We start from the raw sequence: 22,746 nt of genomic DNA on the forward strand, positions 1-22,746 counted from the left end.
TAATCCCGCATGGGCACAAAATCCCGGGATAAAAAGGCCAGAGCTGGCCCTAATTGCTGACTGCTGTGTGCATGTGTGAGCAAAACCTCTTAGGCTGCGGGGGGCCTGGGGGAGGCATCTCCGTGCCTTATGGAGACCTCGAGGTCGGAGCAGATCTGTCAGATCATCAAGTCCAACCACTCCCCCAGCACCGTCGTATTTGCCACTGACCCTGTCCCCAAGTGCCACATCCAGAGGGCTTTGAACCTCCCCAGGGATGGGGACCCCACCACAGCCCCGACAGCTGGGACAGCGCTGGCCACTCTTTCCGTGAAGATTTCCCAGTATCCAAACTGAACCTTCCTGGCAGTGTTTGAGTCCATTCCCCCTTGTCCTGTCCCTGTTCCCTGGGAGCAGAGCCCGACCCCCTGGCTGTCCCCTCCTGTCAGGAGCTGTGCAGAGCCACAAGGGCCCCCCTGAGCCTCCTTTGCTCCAGGCTGAGCCCCTTCCCAGCTCCCTCAGCCCCTCCTGGTGCTCCAGCCCCTCCCCAGCTCTGTTCTGGACCCCCTCCAGCCCCTCAGTGTGAAAGGACCGGCGGTGTCCCGGCAGTGCCGATGTCACTGAAGGAGCAGGGACGCTCCCAGCACCGCTCATCCCCAAACACAGAAACCTCCCGGGTGCCCCCTGTGCCCATCCCGGTCCCCTGCCCTGGCTCCGGGGGTGCCAGGCTGGCCCTGCACATCTGGGAGGGTCCAAGCCTGCCGGGACCCTCCCAGGGGCGCCCCCAAATCTAGGGGAGGATGCTGCGGGCTGGGAGGGGCACGGCAGGAGGAGGCAGGAGGGGTAGGAGGAGCAGGAGGAGGCAGAGGCGGTGCTGCCCCGTCCCGCCTCCCGGCGGGGCCCGGCCCGGTGGCGGCGCAGAGGCTGCGGGCGGCGGCGGGGACGGGCAGGAGGAGCGCGGCGGGCGCCGTGCGGGGACGAGATGCACTCGATCTTCAGGAAACGCAACAAAGGGAAATACAGCCCCTCCGTGCAGAAGAAGAGGTGAGTGACCCGGCCCCGGGCAGCCCCGCTCCTCGCGGGACGGGCAGAGGGGATCCCGGGGATCCCGTCCCGCAGCATCCCCCCCGCTCGGCGGAGCTGATCCCCCCGAGAAGTGGGAACCCCCCAGGTGTGGGAATCCCTCCATGTGTGGACACCCTCGAGTGTGAGAACTCCCGAGGTGTGGAACCCCCAAGTGTCGGCACCTCCCCAGGAGTGGGTACCCCCGGAGCTGTGGGTGCCCCCGGAGGTGTGGGCACCACCGAGGTGTGGGCACCACCGAGGTATGGACACTCTAAAGTGTGGGCACCCCCGAGGAGAGGAGCCCTGGAGTGTTCCCACAGCCTCGAGGTGCGGGCACGCTCTGGGTGCTGGTGGAGCCCTGAGAGCCGAGTGGGAACTGCGGTGTTTGCCCCCCCCCCGTGCGGTGCCAGCTCCTCCCCGAGCTGGGTCCGTCTCCTGCTCCGGTTGTGAGCGCTGGGGTTGTCTCTCCCAGCTCCCCTCCCATGGCAGCAGCTCCGGCGAGCAGGTTCCTTCCCTTGCCAGGTGTGTGCTGCGTCAGATCTTAGGGAAAATAGGCTGGTTGTTCTCCACCTTGGCCCCTGTTCCCTCCGGACCGAGGATTTGGTCCATCGTCGTTTCCTCGGCTCGCTCTGACGGGTGGGGACGCGTTTCGCTTGTACTGGTTGGTTAAAAAAAAAAAGAAAAAAAAAAAAGAAAGAAAGAAAAGCAGGGTGTTGAATGCGCCCTGTGAAAGGTCACTGATAAAAGGGAAAAGGTGTAAAAATCCCTGCGCAGGAATGCTCAGCCTCTCTGGGCTGGGCGGTGGACAGTCCCCAGCCCCTGCCTGCGCCGGGATGTTTTTCCATAGAGGTGGATGTTGGGATTAATCAGAAACGTGCCCTGTGTTTCCCAGAGGAGCTGCAGGGGCTCTGGAGCATGTGGAGCGCTCCAGGATTCTGAGTGATTCAAGGATTCACGATCCCAGCCCGTGTCCGTTCATCCCCTCCCATCCCTCTCCATCGGCACCAGTCCCTGCCGGTGGAGCCCGAGCAGCTGCCCCCTCCCAAAATCCTCCTTTGGGAAGGGAGCTGGGGAGCGCTTGGGGCTGAGGGGCCTTCGGGCACCCAAGAGGGACCGGTCAGCCCAGCAGGCGCCGGCATTTCCCGAGCAGGGGATTCCTGGCTGCTCCCTGCCCCGGGAGCGGGGCTGTGCCCGTGGCAGGGGTACCCTGCCCACTGCTGCCCTGGCACCGGGCACTGCTGAGCTCCAGCCCCGGCAAGGCTCCCCCGGCCGGCTCGGCAGGGCTCCCCGGGCACGCTGTGCTGCCCATCCTGCCCCGGGCAGGGCGGGCAGGGGCACACGGGGCTGGCACCGAGCCCCGGAGGCTCCGCACCTCCCTGGCGGCCGCGGCGTCCCCCGGGTGAGGATGGTGCCGATGCCCAACCTTCTGAGCATTTCTGAGCTTCGGGGGATCAGTGGGCGGCTCGAAAGTGAGAAACCCCCCAGCAGGGATGGGATGGGATGGCAGCCCGGGACCCCGGGTGCAGGAGGAGACAGACCTGCCCTGCACTGTCACAGCACGGTCAGGAGGCTGTGGAGAAGGAGGAGACAGACTGCACTGTGCCCGGGTCCCCACCGTGGGGCTGTGCCCGGGTCCCCACTCTGCACTCCAGCCCCGGGTACCCCGAGCCCTCTCCATCCGCCGGGGATGATGGATCGGCGCAGGAAGGAAGGAAGGCGCTTCCCTCCTCCTCCTCCTCTCCCTGCCTGCAGCCCAGCGGCCCTGGGCAGGTGCCAGAGCACCTCCGCAGGCTGCGGGCCAGGCTGGAACCTCTGTTTTTCTGGCTGGTGGTGGCTGAGGAAGCCGCGCAGGGCTGTGCCCGGGGCCAGCCTCCCTCCCTTCCTGCGCCCCGGCTGTCCGTGCACACCTCGGGGAGAGCTGTGCTTATTAGCCACAATTTGTTAATTCCTGCCTCGGAGTTTACAAACATCTGTGAATCCAGGGAACACTCCCACCGTGTGGAAACAGCCCCACCATCAAGATGGGGAAGCCGGTGCCCGACCGGTTCAACAACTCGCTGCAGGAGGATTGCGAAGAAGCAGCGAGGAGCTGCTGCCCCGTCCCCTGCTCCAGGCACTGCCAGGCGGCTCCCGCCCCGCTCTGCTGCCAGGAAAACAGAGCAACACTCCCCAAATCAGCCTCCCGCCCCCGCCGGCAGCGGGGACCGCGATTTCGACACCGCGGGAGCGCGGCCGGATCGGCGGGGCTGCGCCTTGGGCAGGGCGCGGTGCCCGGCACGGAGCCTTCAAAGCACCGAGGGACGGGGCGAGAACCGGCACCGGTTTGGCGAGAGAGAGAGAGAGAGGGGGGCACCGAGCGTGTCCTGCCAGCCCCGGGAGCCCCGGGAGCCTTGGTGGCTTCCTCAGCCTCGGGACAAAGCCCAGGATGGGAACATCTCCATGAACAGCACTGGCACCAGGAGCTGCACCCTCCCCATGAACAACTCTGGATGTGACAGCCGCCCTGTCCCACCCCCAAAGTGGCCCTCAGGATCCAGCAGCACCAGGGTCCAGGTCTCTCCTCAGGAATATCTGCTGCAGCTCTGGGATCTGCCTGGCCTCGAGGCTCAGGAGCCATCCCCATCCAGCCCTGGGCATCTCCTGCCTTGGCTGGGGATCCTGGAGGATGATGGTGACAGCTCTTTTGTCCTCTCATCTCTTTTGTCTCATGGACTTGCTTGCTTCACTCTGCTCTCATCCCTGAGCACGGGAAGGCCCTGGGAATTCAGCTGTGCCCAGTGTTGTTACATGGATGTGTGTCCCTGGAAGGGAAGGCAAAGCCTTGAACAGAGCCACAGTGTGGGCAAAATCATCACCCTCCTTCCACACCACGTTCCTCAAACCCTTGCCATGCTTAGAACACAGGAGAGGTTGGCTCCTTCTTCTTCTTTGTTAGTCCAGGCTGGGCAGGCAGGAGGCAGTGAGGGAGGTGCTGGATGGAGCTTGGAGCAGCCTGGGATAGTGAAAGGTGTCCCTGCCCATCCAATTTAAACCATTTGATCATTTTATGATAAAAACCAGCTCAGCCTTCCCGGCTGCTGCTGGAACTCTCCCTCCTGCCAGCAGGAAAGTTGTTCATCCTCGGGGTGCTCGGGGTGGGAGCACTCCCAGCCCTGGGGACCCTCAGCAGTGTCAGTGCCCAGGTGAGGGGTGCAGGCACTGGGACAGCTCTGCCTGCAGGGCTGGCCCCATTTCCAGAGGCTGTTTGGAAGGGCTGGAGTCAGCAGGTGAGTCAGGAGCTGCTCAGGCTGCGGGCGGAGCCAGCTCCCTTTGCCCGCCCCGTTCCTGCCCTCATTTCCATGCAGATTACAGAAATATCACCATTGCTCGCAGGGAAGATAAATACCCCTGGAACTGGCTGGGCTGAGCACAGCAGCCCTGCTGTCCAGCCTCACCCTGCCGTGGGCAGCCTGACAGAGCCTGCTCTGAGTTTTCAGCCAGATCCTAATCTCTCCCAAACCTGAATCACCGCAGCCAGAGCCCAGCCCTTGTGCCACAGCTTCACTCCAGGGTCATTAAAAGCAGCAGGAGGGAGTTTCATGCATGGGAGCTGTGGCTGAGGAGCTTTAAGGACATTTAGAGCTCTGTGGCCTTCTGGAGGGTTCATTCAGTTTAATTCCTCCTGAATTCTGGACTCCAGCAGCAGGGCTGACCTGGGAGAGCTTTCTGTGAAATCTCTGTGCATGGGCAGTGAATGGGATGGAATTGAGCAGCAGAGGGTGGGCACTGCCTGCTGTGCTCATTGTCCATGCCAGGGGTGGGATCAGAGCCATCCTCACCCAGCTCCCCTGGCCCTGCCAAGCCATCCCACCTGGAGAAGGGATGGGAAGGGTTCCTGACAGGAGAGCAGCACCCCTGAGCAGGGGATCCCTTCCCACAACCCTCCCAGCAGGGATCAGGCTCATGGGGCAAATTCCCAGCAGGAGCCTTCCCAGGGAACTCAGTCAGCTGGAGCTGCCAAAACTCAGGAGTGTCTGAACATCCTCCCTTGGAGGGATTAAGGAAAAAACCTCCTTGTTTGGAAAAAGGAAACTTGAGAAATCAAAGGGATTTTCTACCACCTGCCAGCAAGCACAAGGCCTTTGCACATCCTGGAGAAACAGATCTCAGGGAGGTTTGCTCCAAAACCTGATCTTACCACTGAGGGTGGAACCTAATGAGAAGAGAAAAAGAAAAAGGAATAGAGGAAAAGCCCAGTTTTTAGCAGCAAAGTTTTCACATTACAATAATTATCATCATATTTGTCTGTTGAGAACATCTCTTCGTAAAAATATCTCAACTAAAATATTAAGAAAAATCACCAAAACTCTAAGAAAACAGAAGAAAGAAAACCCTGAATCCTAAAAATCCCCCCTAAGCTTTCAGAAACACCTGAACCCCTCTGAAAGCAAGGTCCTGAGGGCAGAATTGTGGTACATGGATGAAGCTGCTTCCTCCTGGTCCCCCAGCTGGGAGAAACCCCAAAACCAGCCCCCATTGCCCATGGGAATGATCTGGGGTCCCTCACCCCAGCCAGGCAATGCCACTGACAAAAATCAACTCTTCTGCTGAGCACAGCTTTCCATGAGAGATCATTTTTTCCTCCCTGACCAGAGAAGGTTAAAGTTCTCCAGAAATGGCAAAGCCAGTTTTTCCAGGCTTTTATTTATTTATTTTCATCTCTCAAACAAAGCCTTATCTATTCCAGCAGAGCTCTCTGCATTCCCCCTGTGCTGCAGCCCCACAGGGGCCGTGCCCTGGGCACTTCACTCCTGGCTCTGCTCAGTCTCATGTGTGCTGCCCATCCCAGCTGGGCTCTGGCCAAGTCCTGCTCTGCTCCATGCTCCAGCCATCCCCCCAGGCTGCTTTGGGGCCCTGGCATCCCTTTGTCTTCCCTGGATGCATCCATGGCCTTTCCTGCAGCTTCCCAAAGGAGCCACGTCCTCTCAATCCCACCCACCCACTTTTCTGGGGCAGCCAAGGCTCCCTCACTGCTTTGCCCATCCATTTGTGCTTCTCCTGCACAGAAGCATGGAGTGGGTTGGGTTGTAAGGGAGCTTCAAACTCATCTCATCCCATCCTTGCTATGGGCAGGGACACCTCCCACTGTCCCAGGCTGCTCCCAGCCCTGCCCAGCCTGGCCTTGGGCACTGCCAGGGATCCAGGGTGGGCACCCTGTGCCAGGGCCTGCCCACCCTCACAGGGAACAATTCCCAATTCCCAATATCCCATCCATCCCTGCCCTCTGGCAGTGGGAAGCCATTCCTCCTTTTCCTGGCACTCCAGCCTCTTCCCCCTTGCAGTAGATGAAGCCAAACTCCTCCATCCCCTGGCATGGAGGTTCCAGCCAGACTTCAGCTTTCCCTGTTTGACATCCAGCTGGATGCAGGGACTGTGCTCCTCCTCTGGTTTATCCACACAGCCCCAGCTGTGGCAGGGACAATGGGTAATTAACAGGCCTGATGGTAATTAACAGGCCTGATGGTAATTAAGAGGCCTGATGTTCTCACATCAGTGGTGTCCAAGCTGGTTGATGAAGTGGCACCAAAGTGACAAGTGTGGAGAAATAAATACACAAATAAGAGAGCTCTCCCATGAGGGGTTCCCATTCTCTCTTATTTCTGTTTATTCCTGCCCACTTGTTATCCCTGCAGTGGCTGGGGGTGCAGAGCTGAGCTCAGGGCAGGACGGGGAGCACAGCAACAGCTCCCCAACACTGCAGTTTGAGCTGCAGCTCCCATGGGAGTGTTTATGAGAGTTCCCTGTCCCACAGCCTCAGCTGTGACTCTCACACAAACCACAGAGCAGCAGAGAGCAAACAGCTCCTCGGGTGTGCCAGGAGAGCCCAGCCATGCCCACAGCACTCCCAGCATGTCCTTGCCTGCTCTGAGCAAGGCTGCATTTCCTGGCCCTGCTCACTCAGACACTGCAGGTTCTGGATCACCATCACCTCCCTTCTCTGCCCTCCCCTGCTCCATCCTGCCCTGATGGAGAGGGGATGTCCCTGTCACTGTCACCGTCACCATCACTGTCACCTGTCAGTGTCACTGTCACCATCACTGTCACCGCTGTCACTGTCACTGTCACTGTCACTGTCCCCAGGGGCTGGAGGGTGACTCTGCCCCAGCCCTGGCACTCACTGAGGGCAGGAGAGGGTCCAGGGGCAGCACCCCCAGCTTGGGAAGGGGCTGGCAGGGCACAGGGATGAGGAGAGCTCGTGCTCCAGCCCGAGAGAGGAGCAGAGGGAAGGAGAGCAGGGGCTCATCCTCACCCCACTCCATCTGGGCAGTGAGGGGAGGCTCAGGGCTGGGTGCTGCACTCCTGCTTCCAGCACCTGAGATCAGTTTTGTGATGCAAAGTGAGCAAAAGGCTGGGCCAAGGCTCCAGGCTCAGCTCTCCAGGTCAGCCTGAGCCACAGCCATGCATCCAAAATTCCCTGCCTTGGGTTTATTTCCTCCATACAGTTTAGAGGTTTCAGTCAGAGGTAGAACTAGAAAAAGCTCAGACTTCTGCTGTATTTTAGGATGGTTTTCACATCCATGCTGAAACCCTGAAGATCCATCCTTGGGCTTGCTGGGGTCCCTGAGCCCAAGGCAGGGCCCAGGGAGAGGAACCAGCAGGAGCTGCCAGCTGTGCCCAGCTCAGTACCAGCCCCAGCCCTCAGAATGAGCACCCCAAGCTGGGTGATGAACCCCTCTCACCCCCCCAGCTCAGGTGGCTCCAGAGCAGGGTCAGGAAGGCTCCTTGGTGGCCTCAGGCTCTGCCAGGGTGCAGGAGCTGCCAGCTCTGAGCAACCATCACCCAAAGAGACCCAAACACGTGCAGCACACTTCAGTCAGTGATCCAAACCACTGATCCCACCTGACTCCTGCCCTGCTTTCTGTGGGATGGTGAAGGTTCGAAGAAACCCCAAAGTGGATTTTGAGGAGCTGCTTCTACCACTGGAGCAGGAGCCAGCATCCACACCCCATCTCCCCGTGCACCCTCCAGCTGTGATTATTGAACACAGAATGAGAATCACCCTTGGAATTTTTGCAATACAGCTCCCAACGACCCCTTCCTTGTCTCCTGTGCCAGGAATGCCCCCTGGGCTCATTGCTGCTGGTGCAGGAGGTGCCAGGCAGGCAGCAGGCACAGGGACGGGCACAAACCTCCGAGTACCATCCTGATGATGCAGCTTCTATAAAAAGAAAAAAATCAGTGTAAACCATGCCCATAGCAGAACTTCCCAGGGAAGTGTGAACTTTTCTGGATGCCACAAGGCTCCTGCAGCCTGGGGCAGGTTTGAGGTAGGGAGGAACAAGCCCAGAGCTGGGGTTTGGGTTTGTTCTGCTGCACTGAAGCGACAGCACACAGGGCAGGCAGGAACACGTCCTGAAATTCAGCACCAGAGTCCTGGGGGAGCTGCAGCCCCAATCCTGGGGCAGTTCTGAGCCCTCCCAACACTGAGAGGCTGGAGAGTGTCCAGGGAAGGGCTGGAGCCCCAGGAGGGGCTGAGGGAGCTGGGAAGGGGCTCAGCCTGGAGCAAAGGAGGCTCAGGGGGGCCCTTGTGGCTCTGCACAGCTCCTGACAGGAGGATCAGTCTCTGCTCCCAGGGAACAGGGACAGGACAAAGGGAAATGGCCCCAAGCTGTGCCAGGGGAGGTTTAGGTTGGATATTGGGAATATTCCTTCATGGAAAGGGTGGTCAGACACAGGCACAGCTGCCCAGGGCAGTATGGGGGTCACTGTTCCTGAAGGGATTTATAAGCTGTGTGGATGTGGCACTTGGGGACACGGGTCAGTGGTGGCCTTGGCAGTGCTGGGGGAATGGTTGGACTCAATGTACTTGGAGGGTTTTCCAACCTTCACAATTTCCATGGTTCTGCCTGGGGATGCATGTGCATCTCTCTGTGCCATGCGCCAGCACTGCTGGGGTGCTGCTGCTCCCCCAGCCAGCCCCACTCATCGTCTCCAGCAGCATTTGACACTTCCAAGAGCCCCATAAAGATTCGTTCTGCCACCACATAACGAGCTCATTAAGGCTCATACGAAGGTGGTTGGGACTGCACTGAGCCAACCCAGATGGCAAAGCAGCACAGCTGGGACACCCCAGCCTTGCCAGCAGCCTCAGCCCCCTCTGGCTGAGGGGATTTGGGGGGCACACCCTGCTCCTGCCCCTGGTCAGGGCTGGGAGAGCTGGGCAGTGCCTGGCACAGGCTCCTGGCATGTGCAGCCTCTCCCTGCAGCCACAGTGACAGACACGGGATGAAATGTTTAAAATAAGCCCAGCAATGCAGAGCCTGCGTCACGGGCTGTTCTGCTCTGCTCCAGCCCCGCTGTCCCTGCACTGGGATGGGAATTTGGGCTGGCCCTGCACCCTGCTAGCCTGGCCAGTGTCACCCTGGCAGCAAAACCAGTGCAGGAGATGCAACGTATGTGATCCCATCCCCTGCCTGGGTTTAAAGTGTGAATAGAGAGGGAAACTCTGAGCCCAGAGGGGCAGAGCAGGGCTGCAGCAGGGGCTGCCCATGGCCAACACCCTCCAAGGGGCTCTCTGTGGGCATGGGCCCTCCCTGCTGCTCCAGCTCCTCTATTTCCACACTGGAGCCCCCTTTCTCAGGCACAGAGTGGGATTGTTGGGGTGTCAGTGCAGGGCCAGGGGCTGATGCTCCTCGTGAGCCCCTTCCAGCTGAGGATATTCTGTGATTCTCTCCCTGCTCCGAGGCCGAGGGAGGCTCAGGCCCTGCTCCCGTTTCCAGCCACCCCCTCCCGGCCCCCTGGCTGAGCATTTTGGCCAGAGCTGGAAGGCAGCAGTGAGTCACACACAGCTGCAGAGCCTGGCAGGCCCCGCTGGCCCCCGGCCACCCCCGGGTCACCCCCAGCAGCCGTGCCCGCCCCCGAGGGGTGACCTGAGCCCCCCTTCTGTCCCCAGCATCTCCAGCAAAGAGCTGACCGAGCTCATCGAGCGCCTGCAGAAAAATGCTGACCAGGTGGAGAAAAACATTGTGGAGACCGACTCCCGAATGCAGAATGTAAGTAGGGCACGGTCCCACAGCCACAGCTCCTCCCTGAGCCCCTCTGCCCCCTGCCCCAGCCCCTGGCACTGCCCGGGCTCTCCCCTCCTCTCCTGGGCACGTGTGGGTGCTGCCCAGCCCTCACTGGCACCTGGATTGTGATGATCTGCAAGGGTCATTCAAGGGTTGCTGGGGTCCCCCCGCTCGTGGGAAGAGGGTGGGAGGGTGTTCCAGGCTACGGGGCCCCCCCAAAATTCCCCCTTAACCAGGGGAGCGGGACTGTGCAGAGTGGAGTGTGCATCCAGCAGGGAGATGGGCTGGAGGAGAGGCCTGAGCCACCCTCCTGACCCCAAAGGCCTGAGCCACCCTCCTCATCCCAAAGGCCTGAGCCATCCTCTGATCCCAAAGGCCTGAGCCACCCTCTGATCCCAAAGGCCTGAGCCATCCTCTGATCCCAAAGGCCTGAGCCGTCCTCTGATCCCAAAGGCCTGAGCCACCCTCCTCATCCCAAAGGCCTGAGCCACCCTCCTCATCCCAAAGGCCTGAGCCACCCTCTGATCCCAAAGGCCTGAGCCACCCTCCTGATCCCAAAGGCCTGAGCCACCCTCTGATCCCAAAGGCCTGAGCCACCCTCCTGATCCCAAAGGCCTGAGCCATCCTCTGATCCCAAAGGCTTGAGCCATCCTCCTCATCCCAAAGGATGCATCCCGAGGTGATGCAGCTCCCCAGCCCTCCCCCAGCAGGTGAGATTAGAGTGACCTAGTCAAGTGCAAGGTGTCCCTGCCATGGTAAGGAGTTAGAGCTGGATGGTCTTTAAGGTCCTTCCAACCCAAACCATTCCATGATCCTGTGACAGGAGATGGAAAGTAAAATCCATCCCAGGTGGGTGGGAGACAGCAGAGCTCCTACCCCTCTCCAGCGCCAGGGGAGAGCGGGCTGGGATGACCTCCTGGCACCCAGAGGTGACCCTTCCTCCTGTCCCCATCATGCAGGACCTGCACAAGATCAAGTCGTGCCAGCTGGCACAGTACAAGGAGCTGACAGCACAGAAACTCTCTGAGTCGGACAAGCTGCTCTACGTGCTGGACGGGGATGCGGCCGTGGCCCGGCACATGAAGCACCCCCAGGGGGACATGATCACAGAAGAGTGAGTGACACGCATGGGCCACTGTCCCCAGAGCCCTTGGGTGAGGGGAGGCCTCTCCAGGGGCTCTGCTGAGCTAAAGAGTTGGTCTTTATTTATCAATTTCATTGCAATATTGATAAGAGAAGAAAAAGACCTAAGTCCTTAACTTTCTTAACTCCAACAAAGATTTAAAAAATTCCTTGTAAAAAATGTATCATAATTCTCAGACTATGAAACCATTTTAGGTGGGAAAAAAGTTCAAAATTTGTCGAGATAGTGGTTGAATGCAGGGTGGGGGTCACCACGGGCTGCTCTGCATGCCAGCTCCTGAAAAGGGGGGGAGTGTCAGTCTCTCCCCAAGCCCCCAGCCCACAGATCAGGCTTAACCCCAAGCAAGACAGTCCTACCTGGATAACTCAGTCTCTTTGGGAGACAGAGTGCTGAATACCCAGTCAGCTCACAGCCACTGGCTACCCTAAGCAAGCTTAGTGATTTCAGCTCTTTAGTGATTCTCAGCTCTCTTAGGATTCCAGCTCTTTGCTTGCTCACTAGGGTGCCTTTGGCTGGGGCAGAAGCTGATGGAGAGAGGAGAAGGAGAGGTCCTGGCATTCCACAGTGATGATTTTACTGAGGGATCTGTAAGGGGTTCCAGTGACAGCTCTTCTGCCAAATGGGCTAAAACAGCCCCTTTTTATAGGGTATAGGGGGATCCAGACATGTCCAATGGTAAGGGTTAGGGGAAAAGTGACCTATGGGGTTACAGAGATAAGCTATGGGTTGAGAGGCAGAAGACAGGAGCTTATTTTGCTGTCTCATCATAAATCAGCAGTTCCTACTGTTAAGTCTCAGCCCTCCACAGAGCCTTAGCCAATTCCATGGAGTCTGCTACAAGCTCCTGTTAGGGTGTGTGACCCACACCATCCTGGGCACAGGGAGTGTGAGATGATGGCAGCCTGGCAAGGTGGCCCCACACTGCCCCAGTGCCCTGAGCTCACTGCCCCTGGCAGAGGGCAGAGCACAGGGGGTGCCCTCTCCCTGCCCACTGCACAGCCCAGCTGCTGCCAGCCCGCCTGGGCTCTCCCCAAGCACAGCTCACCATGCAGGGGGCCTGGAGAGCATCAGCTGCACCCAGCAATGCCAATGCCAGCCATGCCCACATCCTGATTCCACCCTCACCTTCCCCTTCCCACAGCATCCGGCAGCTGAAGGAGCGTGTGGCAAACCTGAAAGTGAAACACGAGCAGATCTACAACTTCCCCCTGCAGCAAATCGAGCCCCAGGTCAACTGGTCAACAGTGATCGAGGAGAAACAGGTACAGGGGCCACCAGTGCCACCAGCTGGGCAGGGACTCCTGCAGCTCCCCATGGAGATCCTGGCTCTTGGAAAGCTTCTGGGCAGCTCCACAGCGGGAGCTGCAAAGAGCTGGGTGGCAGGGGAGGGGGAGAGCTGGTGGGACAAGGCTGGCTGCTGTGGCACCAGGAGTCAGTGCTCGAGGTGGCACCACTCCTGGTCTCAGCATCCTCAGTCACCACCTGCTTTAAGCTCTACTCCACAGCCTTTACTTTTCATTTCATCCCACTCCCTCCACTCCTCCAGCCAGAGAAGGGTTTATTTAACCCCCCAAACTGGTTTTCCCATGGCTGCCCTCCAGCACAGCTGATTTCACCCACACTCTCCTGGGGCATCCCTGCACTGCAGCCACTGGAGCCCATCCAAGCCCAGCTCCAGGGCAACTCCAAGAGGAGCTTCCTAGGCCTTGGCAGCCTCCCCCCACTTCCCATTGCTAACCCCAACTCCTGTGCACCCCAGGATGCTCTGAGCAGCAAAGGCTTTGGGACTGACCTGCCGCTGGTCAACAGCCAAGTAGAAGAGCACAACATCTTCCACAATGAGGTCATGGCCATCGGGCCCCACATCGTCAAGGAAGGAAGCAAGGTCAGCTCTCCTGCCCCTCTCCCTGCTGCCCTGAGCCCAGGATGAAAGGGAGGGTGTCCCTGTCCCACCATCCAGGGGGCTACAGCAGGTTTGGGTGGGTGCCCAGATCCCCTCCCAGCCTGAGAGCCCAGCACTGCACACCAGCTCTGGCTTTACAATGAGGCAAATCCCATAAACCACATCCCCTTCCAGCCCAAATCCACATCCCCCTGCACCCTCGAGCCCCCATCAGAGCACCCAAGTGTCTCCAGGCACCCCTCCTAACCCTTGCCTTGCTCCTCTTCCAGGAAAGCATGAGCGACTTCCAAGCCAAATACCAGAAGCTGCTGGTAAGAGCCTCTGGGACCCTGGGAGAACCCCTGGGGTCCTCATTGGTGCCTGATCCCCTAGTCTATGAGGTGGGATCCCCTCCTGAGGTCTCTTTGGGGTGGCTGGTCCTCCTGGAGGTCCCTCATGAGTGGCCCTGGTCTCTCCTGGAGGGGTCCCTCATTGGGGTGGCCCTGGGAGGTGACTCCTGGAGGGTTCCTCTGTTGGGGTGGCCCTGGGGGACGCACAGGGAGGAGCTCTGGGCTGAGCTGTCCGTGTGTCCCTCCGCAGGCCGGCTCGCAGCAGCGGCAGCAGGACCTGCACTCGCTGCAGGATTACATGCAGCGCTGCACCAACAAGCTCTACTGGCTGGATCAGCAGGCCAAGGACAGGACCCATTACGACTGGAGCGACCACAACCTGGACTACCCCAGCCGGCGCCGCCAGTATGAGGTCTGTGCCTGGCCTGGGCAGAGGGGAGCTGGGCACGGGGCCAGGAGCTGCATGGGGGCAGGAAATGTTCCTTCTCCCATGCCTCAGCCTCCCCCAGCCCATCGTGAAGGGCTTTGAGATGTGCAGGTGGTAGTACAGGGATAGTGAGGTTAATCCTTAGCTCTGCCAAAGATAACGTGATGGGGAAATGTCCCCATGACAGGGACAGCTCCCTCAGCCTCCTGTCCTGTATCTCAGCGCTGGCTTGGCAGCAGTCACATCTTTAGCAACATCTGCCAGGGAAGGAAAAGTGAAAGCTGCAGTGGGAGAACAGCACACTGTCCTGTGGAGCTGCTCAGCCCCAGAGTGCAGCCAGGGCCCCCTCCCTTTTGTGGGAATCAATATGTCACCTCTCTCCATCCAGAACTTCATCCACCGGAAGCTGGAGGAGAAGGAGGAGGCCATCAACAAGCTGCACGCTGATGGGGATCAGCTGCTGGCCCAGAACCACCCTGGGAAGAACGCCATCGAGGTGAGCACCAGGGATGGCTCCCAGCTCCCCAGCCACCCTGGAGCATGGGAGACTCACCCAGCCCTTCTCCAGAGTGGGACCCAGTGCCAACACCACTCGTGACTTTAGTTCCTGGGATGCCAAGGGGGAAAAAGCCTCCTTCACTTGCAGATCTGTAAACACCACAGGAGGAGAAAAGATAAGCCTAAGGAGCTCTTCCCATCTTCCTCATTCCTGTGGCAGTTACCTTGTGCCCACCTGGAGAGGATAAACTGTGGTGGAACCCTTCCCTCTTTGGTGGGAGGATGGACACAAGGATGTGCCACCTGCACACAGCCTGTGTTCCCATGGGATCATCCCAGCCTTGGGTATTCCTATCCTGGGCTCCCCCTGAGAGCATCTGGGTGGCTCCAGAGGCAGCCAAGGAGCTGCTCCAAGGAGGGAAACTGGGACCTCCAGGAGGGCAGTTCAGGCTCCCCTGGCACGGGGGTCCCGCTGATGTCCCCTGTCCCTGTGCTGCAGGCTCACATCGAGGCCGTGCACGCCGACTGGAAGGAGTACCTGAACCTGCTCATCTGCGAGGAGAGCCACCTGAAGTTCATGGAGGACTTCCACCAGGTACCACATCCCCGGGAGAGGGACTTGCTGGAGCCTGGAGAGTGGGTGCTGGGTTGCAGGAGATCCCAGAATACAAAAATTCCTGTTATTCTGCAAACTGGGTAGAAGAGATGGAGTGCTACAAACCCAGGATTAAGGCTAGAAGAACACCTTGAGCTGATAGAACACAAGTCATAATTGCTCAGGCACCTAAGGTAAGATTGCTTGGCCAAAGCATGACTTGCAGAAAGCTTCTGCTCCACAGAAGTGTCCTGAGCCACAGTGGGTATCAGCTTCCCTGTGCCCAGGACAGCAGAGATCCCTCACCCCCAAACGGCACGGGGAGAGCTTGCATGTTCCTCTGGGGAGCAGACCAGGTCCATGTAGGAAGTCCCAGCTGCCAAAGCCCCCCGGGGAGCCGGGCACACGGGCTGAGTGTCCCAGCTGAGCTGGGCAGACAGATGTCTGCTGGATAAATGGCATCCGACAGCCAGGGAGGCTCTGCAGGGGAGCAGGTCGGGCTGGATTCCTCTCCCACAGCCTGGGCGTGTTTCCCCACCCCATGAAGCTCCTGCCAAAGCTGAGCTGCGGTGCCCAGCCCAGGCAGTGCCTTTTGTGGGGATGTGCCAGAACAGCTGCCCCAGGGCATGGTTTGTGTGAGGAAGGGCTGGGCTCTCCCTGCTGCTGGCGCTGGCGGTGGTGGCACCACACACCGTGGTGATGCTGTCCCCATGAAACAAAAGTGAGGGCAGGGAAAGGTGGGACTTAACAGCTCAGCATGGAATAAGCTGCTTCTTCCTGGTTGTTGTTTCCTTCAGTCTGATGTCCTGAGCAAGGGAAATAGTGATCCCTGGCCTTTCTCCACATATTCTAGTGTTCAGATTCCCAGAGGAGCTCCTGGAGGCTGTGTGAAGACCATGCAGGGTGTGCTCCATGTTTCAGCAGGATCCTCTCTCACAAGAAATTTTCCCTCTCTGCAGTTTCAGAAGGACGCCAAGGATGCTCAGGAGCTTTTGAAGAAGGTGGATACAGACCTGGACCAAAAATTCAGCCCAGAGTTCAAGGACAGATACCAGCTGGAGTCCCTCCTCCGGGAGCTGGATGTGAGTGTCTGCAGCAGGGCTGCAGGGTTGGCAGCAGCAGCAGCCACTGTCCCCTGGCACTGGCACAGGGATGTCCCTGCCCATGTGGGCACCTGGCCCAGCTCTCTCCGTGGGGAGCAGCAGGGTTGTGCTGCTGCCTTCCCCCAGCTCTTCCTTCCCCCCTGGCTAGAGATTGCCTCTCCCCTAGCAACGTAATTGCTCACTGGGCTGGTTTTTATTTGTTCTCTTATTGAGTTAGCACTCGTTAGGGGTGGGAGCATAATTAGACCTGCTGCCAGAGGAGGTTGTGGAACTGGCTGTGCTGCAGTGAGCTGGGCTGGAGATCACCCATGTGGGAAGGGCTGTGCTGGCCTGAGCCGGAGCCTAAGCCTAAATCCAAACCCAAGCCCAAGCCCAAGCATGCTGCAGCAGGCCCAGCTGATGCAGGTGTCCCAGGACAGCTGATAGCCCTTCCCAAGAGCCGTCCGCTCTGCTCCTGCATGGTCCATCCCACTCAGCATCTTGGGATCTCCCCCTTCAGGGAGGTGCTGGAGAGCCTTGGGACAGGGCTGGAATCAGAGCTGGGAGTGGGGCACCAGCACAGCCACATGTGGGGCAGGCACAGGGATCCTGACACTGCCCGCTGGCATGGCAACCCCTGGGCACGGTCCCAGCCCTCAGCCCGGCTGCAGAGGGAGGCAGGAGAGTGCCGGAGCGCCTGGAACAGGAACCCAGGGCTGCAGGAGGTGCCTTCAGCACAGAAGCAGCCGCAGTCTCTGTCCTGGCTGTGAGGAAATGAGCTCCTCCCTGGCTGTGAGAGCCCAGGAGTTCACTCTTCCCGTTTTCTACTGTTTCTTTTTCTTGCCCCGTGCCAGGACCAGGAGAAGGCTCTGGACAAGTACGAGGCCGTGGTGAAGTCTCTGCAGGAGCGCAGCCAGCAGGTGCTGCCCCTGCGGTTCCGCCGGCAGCCGCCGCCGCAGCCCGTGCCCGTGGAGGCGCTGTGCGAGTATGAGGGCGAGCAGGTACTGCACCCGTCCATCCATCCATCTATCACCCATCCATCCATCCATCCATCCATCCATCCATCCATCCATCCATCCATCCATCCATCCATCCATCCATCCATCCATCCATCCATCCATCCATCCGTCCATCCATCCATCCGTCACCCACCCACCCCGGCCCGGGCGGGCAGCGCTGCTCGGGGCACGGCAGGGAAGCAGCACTGGGGGAAGGAGCAGGTTTGCCCAAGCAGTGGTTCCCCTGGCTCCTGCAGGGGGAACAAGGCAAAGGTCGCCCTGGCCCCGGTGGGAAGAGCAGGTTTTGCAGCGGAGGAGAAGGAGGGATCTGGGGGAAACGCGGCCTCGCTGCCTCTCACACCCCATGGGGATGTTGCGACAGCGCAGCTCTGTCACATTCCCACGCTCCCCGAGCTGCTGTCCCGGCGTGTTCCTGACCAAAGGAATGTCCCACCGCCACCGGCCGTTCCCAGCCCGCATCCCCTCATCCCCTCATCCCACCGGCTCGGTCCGAGGGCTGGGACAGCACAGCCGGCAGCCACCACGGCAGGACAGGAGTGAGATGGGGGCCAGCAGCTCCAGCCAACTCAGCCGCCTGCTCCTCCGAAAAGGAAAGGCAAGGGCACAGCCCTGGGAACGCCTCCTCATCTCTGCCCGAGTGGGAATTGCTTGCCGTGGCTGTCGCAAGAGGCACGGCCCGGTGCCTGCAGGCTGCGGGCGGGGAGGAGCAGGAACACGAGTTTGAGGCGAGGGGCAGGAGGAGCAGGCACACGAGTTTCTGGAGAGGGGCAGAGGAGCAGGGACAGGGAGGAGCAGGCACAGGAGGTTCTGGCGAGGGGCAGGCTCCCCATGGAGGAGCCGGGAGCAGGGCTCGGGGCTGGGCTGCGGGCGGTGGTTCGGGCCGTGCTGCTGTGACCGGTTCTGTCCCGCAGGGCCAGATCAGCCGCGGAGCCCACTACACCCTGCACAGCAACAGCGGCGACCTCTGGGAAGTGGCCGACAGCGCAGGAGACACCATCAGCGCCCCCGGGGTCTGCTTCATGATCCCCCCGCCCGACCCCGAAGCCATCGCCCTGGCAGAGCAGTACGTGCCCCCAGCCCGGGCGGGACCGTCCCGCTGCCCCTCCGGCCCTTGCCTGCCCCAGCCCCAGCCCCGGGCCCTGCCACCGGCGCTGCACCCTGCTCTGGTGCCCCAGGGGTTCCCACAGCGAAGCTCTGCCTTCTCGGAGCCCAGGCTTCCTCCCACAGGATTCCTGCTTGCCCAAAGATCCCACCCAGGCTCCCCCTGCTTTGGGGGCAATTGTGGCAGGGGGAGCTGCCCACCCTCCCTCAGCAGGCAGGTTCCTGCTGGCTGCCTCTCCCCTGTTCTAATGAAGACGCTGCTCTACCCTAACATGGGGTGAGGGTGCTTTTTCCCCCACCTGCCTCACGGCTGCCTCGAGGGAGCAGCCCCCCCAAACTCTCCAGAGCTGGACCAGGATGGTGATGGGGTGATGGAGAGGCTGAGGGTGTGACTGACCTCCTGCTGTCCCCTCCTGCAGGATTGCCAAGCAGTATGTGAGCGTGAGGGAGAAGACCAACAACTGCAAGAACATTCTGCAGCAGCGCTATGAGGGGCTGAAGGCAGACAGCATTGGAGGTGTGGGCAGTAGGGCAGCCTGGGGCACAAAAAGGCTTGAACTGAGGTGGTGGAGCACCTTATGGGGATCTTCCCATCTCCTGAGGGTCCTGGGGACAGCAGTGGATGGGTGGGGGGCAGAGCAGCCAGGCTGTGGGCGCAGCAGGCCAGGCTGGGGGAATGCAGCAGGATGAGGGTTTGGCACTCACCAGTGGGACTGAGCCCACACCCAGCTCCCATAAACAGCTTTAATCTGGTCTCCTCTTGCTGTCCAGATGCTGCATCAGTTCGGGGACGCCAGCTGCTGGCAGGGCTGGAGAAAGTCACCAGTGACCTGGAGAAGCAGGAGAAAGCAATAACAGCGAACCTGCGGCCGCCGCTGGAGCAGAGCCGGGCCGTGCAGGACAGCACCGAGCGCTCCAAGGACCTCAAGGTGGGGCTGTGGGGCCGAGGGACAGGGCCTGGCAGAGCCCGGGCTGCCAAAGCGTCTCCAGGGGGGGTCTCCATTGCCGGGGGTGCTTAAGGTGCTCCCTGAGCCCTGGAAGTGGGATGTGGAGGGATGCTCCCAGCTGCTTCCAGCAGAGATGGGGAGCAGCCCTATGAGCAGCCTCAGAAGCCCAAAACCTTTGCCAGCTCAGCTGAATGAGGAAAAGGTGATGGCTGCAGGTGGTGGCTGTGAGGATGAGGGGGGAGCCCTCAGGATTTGATCCTGCCCTTCATCCAATCACATGCCTAAGTGTCCCAGACCTGAGACATGAAACTCTTTATTGAGAAGAACAGCGATTCAACACAGAATCATTGAAGAATCTTTGAGTCACTGCTGTGAAAGCTAGGACAGTAACAAAACTTCTTTCCAGAGCTGGAGCAGCTTCTGGATGATTCTGTGCATTATCATGATTCAGAGGTCTACAGTGGCTTATCATACTGAATGACACTGGCCTGCTATCCAACCCAATGATTTATGCAGCATAAAATGGAGTTCATCATAGCCAGTGAGCAAGAAGGGATGTAGGTTTTTTCTTAATTGCTATTCAAAAGTATGTTCTGAACCCACCTTTGAGTTTCAACATTCAGCCAGGATTTACACTGATGAGGATTTACACCCCTATGAGTGTACTGACAGTGGAAACAAAGTGGAGGTGCCTTCTTGATTTATTTTACCCTGGATGAAGGCACACAGAGCAGCTTTGAATCATACTTTACAATAAATTTACATCAGACTGAGCTCTGCTCTTTCTCATTATTAGCTCTCAGTCCGAGATCTGTGCTGATGTGAAGATCTCTCAGAATATCTCCAAGGATATTGTCATATTGAATGATACTGGCCTGCTATTTAACCCAATAATTTATGCAGGATTTTTGCCTGGTGAACTTTGCCACCACTATCACCAGCTCAGAGAGGAACAGGAAAACCCTTGTGGTCCCAGGCAGTTTCTCCTTGTGGACCTGCTCCTCCAGGCTCCAGTGCCAGTAGCATCCAGCTCCTTTCCTCTTTTTCAGACCCCTAATTAAGCCAGGCTCCATGCCACAAACCTCCCTTGGTTTAGGAGGAAGTTCAGTCCTGGTTACATCACTTGCCCAGGGCTGTGTCAAAATCCAGGTGCTACCACAAGAGAAAGCAAATTGCCCCAGCTGCCTGCAGCACTTTGATGTCCAGGCAAGGATTCATCTGCCAGAGCCCAACGGCCCAGATGAACCCAGCATGTCCCTGACAGAGCTGGAGTGCTGGGAACCACTCCCCAGCTGGAGTTTCCTCACTGAGGAGAGACAGGTCAAAAGAAAGTCAGCCCAAAATATCCTTCTGTGCCCTGCAGGGCTGGAAGGCACCTTCCACCAAACACAAATCCTCAGCTCTGACTTCCTTCCTCTCCCTGGACAGCCAAGTGTGGCTCCTCTGTAGCTGCCAGCTCCTGACCTAGCTGCTCTAAAGGCTTTGTTCCTCCTGCAGAACATCACCAGTGAGTGATGTGTTCCTCCTGCTTTGTTCTCCTGCAGAACATCACCAATCAGGTGATGTGTTCCTCCTGTTTGCTCCTCCTGCAGAACATCACCAGTGAGTGATGTGTTCCTCCTGCTTTGTTCTCCTGCAGAACATCACCAACAAGGTGATGTGATCCTCCTGCTCTGTTCCTCCTGCAGAATATCACCAGTGAGGTGATGTGTTCCTCCTGCAGAGCATCCAATCAGGTGTGTGTTCCTCCTGCAGAACATCACCAGTGAGGGTGCGTTCCTCCTCTTGTTCTCCGCAGAGCATCACCAACGAGGTGATGTGTTCCTCCTGCTTTGCTCCTTCTGCAGAGCATCACCAATCAGGTGATGTGTTCCTCCTTCAGAACATCACCAGTGAGGTGATGTGTTCCTCCTGCTTTGTTCTCCTGCAGAACATCACCAATCAGGTGATGTGTTCCTCCTGCAGAGCATCACCAACGAGGTGATGTGTTCCTCCTGCTTTGTTCTCCTGCAGAACATCACCAACGAGGTCCGTCGGATCGAGCCTGAGAAGAACAGGAAGATCCAGGAGTGCGAGGCCTTCATCGAGTCCGTGCCCAACACGGGCAGCGCCACCCTGGTGAGGAACAAGGTGGACAACACCAACAAGAAGTACGAGCGCGTGGTGCAGCTGCTCAGCGCTGCCCAGGAGAAGTAAGTCATGGCTTAAATCCCAGCCTGAGCCCTGCAGGAGGAGGGTGCAGGTGTGCTTAAACACCTTCCTCATGTCCTGACAGAGTTGAGGTGGCCACAAACCTGGAGAGGAGCCTCCAGCAAGGCCGAGACCTGCTGTCAACCTATGAGAACAAGCTGGTCATAGATGACACGGTACCGGAGGACTTGAGGGTGGTGGACAGGAAGAAGGAAGAGCTGCTGGTGAGTTTCCTGCCCTGTTTGTGTGCTGCACATGCAAAAACACTTTCCAAAAGCTGTGGTGATTTCTGCTCAACTCCCAAGCTTGGATCTGTTGGTGACAGGATGGGCTCCCTCAGCTGGGGGTGAGAACTCACCTTGACTGCAGTGACCCCACCTGCTCCAGGCACAAACACCTCCCATCCTCAAATCCAATCCAATCCAATCCAACTTTAGGTCTTGGGATTTGATGAAAGGACTAATGCAGATGCATTCCCTCTCCACTCTGCCCTTGTGAGACCCTCCCACAGCAGGGCTGTGTCCAGGTCTGGATCCTCAGCACAAGAAAGACATGGACCTGTTGGAGCAGGTCCAGGGGAAACACTCCCAGGGCTGGAGCCCCTCTGGAGCCAGGCTGGGAGAGCTGGGGGTGCTCACCTGGAGAGGAGAAGGCTCCAGGGACACCTCAGAGCCCCTGCCAGGGCCTAAGGGAGGCTTATAAAAAAGAGGGAGAGAGGCTTTTTACATGGGCAGATACTGACAGGACAAGAGGAATGGCTTTAAACTAAAAGAGGAAAGATTTGAATTAAATATTAGGATGGAATTGTTCCCTGTGAGGGTGGGCAGGCCCTGGCACAGGGAGCAACCTGGGACAATGGAAGGTGTCCCTGGACATGGCAGGGGTGGAATGAGATGAGCTTTAAATTTTTTCCAAACTGAAACGTTCTGTGATTCTTAGAAAAGTGAAGGATAAAATGGTCTGGGAAAAGCAAGTCAGTGGCCTGATACTGGAAAGATGGGCTGGCAAGGCTTTGAGAAGTTATTGCTTGGAAAAACTACCCAAACTGGCAATTCTTCTGCTATAGAAAGACCAAGAACAGGCTAGGCCAGAATTTTCTGTGCTCCTTCAGCTTTTCCATGAAATCCCAAATTCACACTAACATGGAAGAGCTTTCATTGCTCTTTCCACAGTTGCTGCACTGGCAAGAACAGGATCTAAGCCTTGCATGAGGAGCAGCAGCTATTTTGCTCTTTGCATGGTTACTTTTAAAGGCCAGCAGGTGAGGAGGGAGTAAGAGGCAGCTTTTCTTCCTGTCAGGTTTACAGGTGGTTCTGCTTACCATGTAAGCCTTGAGTTTGGTTTTTTCCACAACTGGTGGCACTGCTGCAGCTCCAGTGCAGTTGCTGGATCAGTGTGGGTGACAACAGTGTGAAACCCC

At 58.5% G+C, this 22,746-nt stretch overlaps 1 protein-coding gene across 1 annotated transcript in view; it reads left to right on the forward strand.

Annotated features, from left to right (window-relative positions):
- Positions 1 to 888: 888 nt before the first annotated feature.
- PPL (periplakin) overlaps positions 889 to 22,746 on the forward strand; it is a 28,824-nt gene continuing 6,966 nt past the window's right edge. The window contains exons 1-16 of the mRNA XM_064726043.1: positions 889 to 1,023; positions 9,977 to 10,076; positions 11,051 to 11,205; positions 12,377 to 12,497; positions 12,995 to 13,120; positions 13,408 to 13,449; positions 13,718 to 13,879; positions 14,283 to 14,390; positions 14,892 to 14,987; positions 15,947 to 16,069; positions 16,924 to 17,070; positions 18,000 to 18,151; positions 18,609 to 18,706; positions 18,961 to 19,118; positions 21,150 to 21,328; positions 21,412 to 21,550. Coding sequence (XP_064582113.1) covers positions 962 to 1,023; positions 9,977 to 10,076; positions 11,051 to 11,205; positions 12,377 to 12,497; positions 12,995 to 13,120; positions 13,408 to 13,449; positions 13,718 to 13,879; positions 14,283 to 14,390; positions 14,892 to 14,987; positions 15,947 to 16,069; positions 16,924 to 17,070; positions 18,000 to 18,151; positions 18,609 to 18,706; positions 18,961 to 19,118; positions 21,150 to 21,328; positions 21,412 to 21,550 — 1,968 coding nt within the window. The 5' untranslated portion in view covers positions 889 to 961. The remainder of the gene's footprint in view (positions 1,024 to 9,976; positions 10,077 to 11,050; positions 11,206 to 12,376; positions 12,498 to 12,994; positions 13,121 to 13,407; positions 13,450 to 13,717; positions 13,880 to 14,282; positions 14,391 to 14,891; positions 14,988 to 15,946; positions 16,070 to 16,923; positions 17,071 to 17,999; positions 18,152 to 18,608; positions 18,707 to 18,960; positions 19,119 to 21,149; positions 21,329 to 21,411; positions 21,551 to 22,746) is intronic.

Source organism: Zonotrichia leucophrys, chromosome 14 (assembly GCF_028769735.1).
Source record: "Zonotrichia leucophrys gambelii isolate GWCS_2022_RI chromosome 14, RI_Zleu_2.0, whole genome shotgun sequence".
NCBI lineage: Eukaryota > Metazoa > Chordata > Aves > Passeriformes > Passerellidae > Zonotrichia > Zonotrichia leucophrys.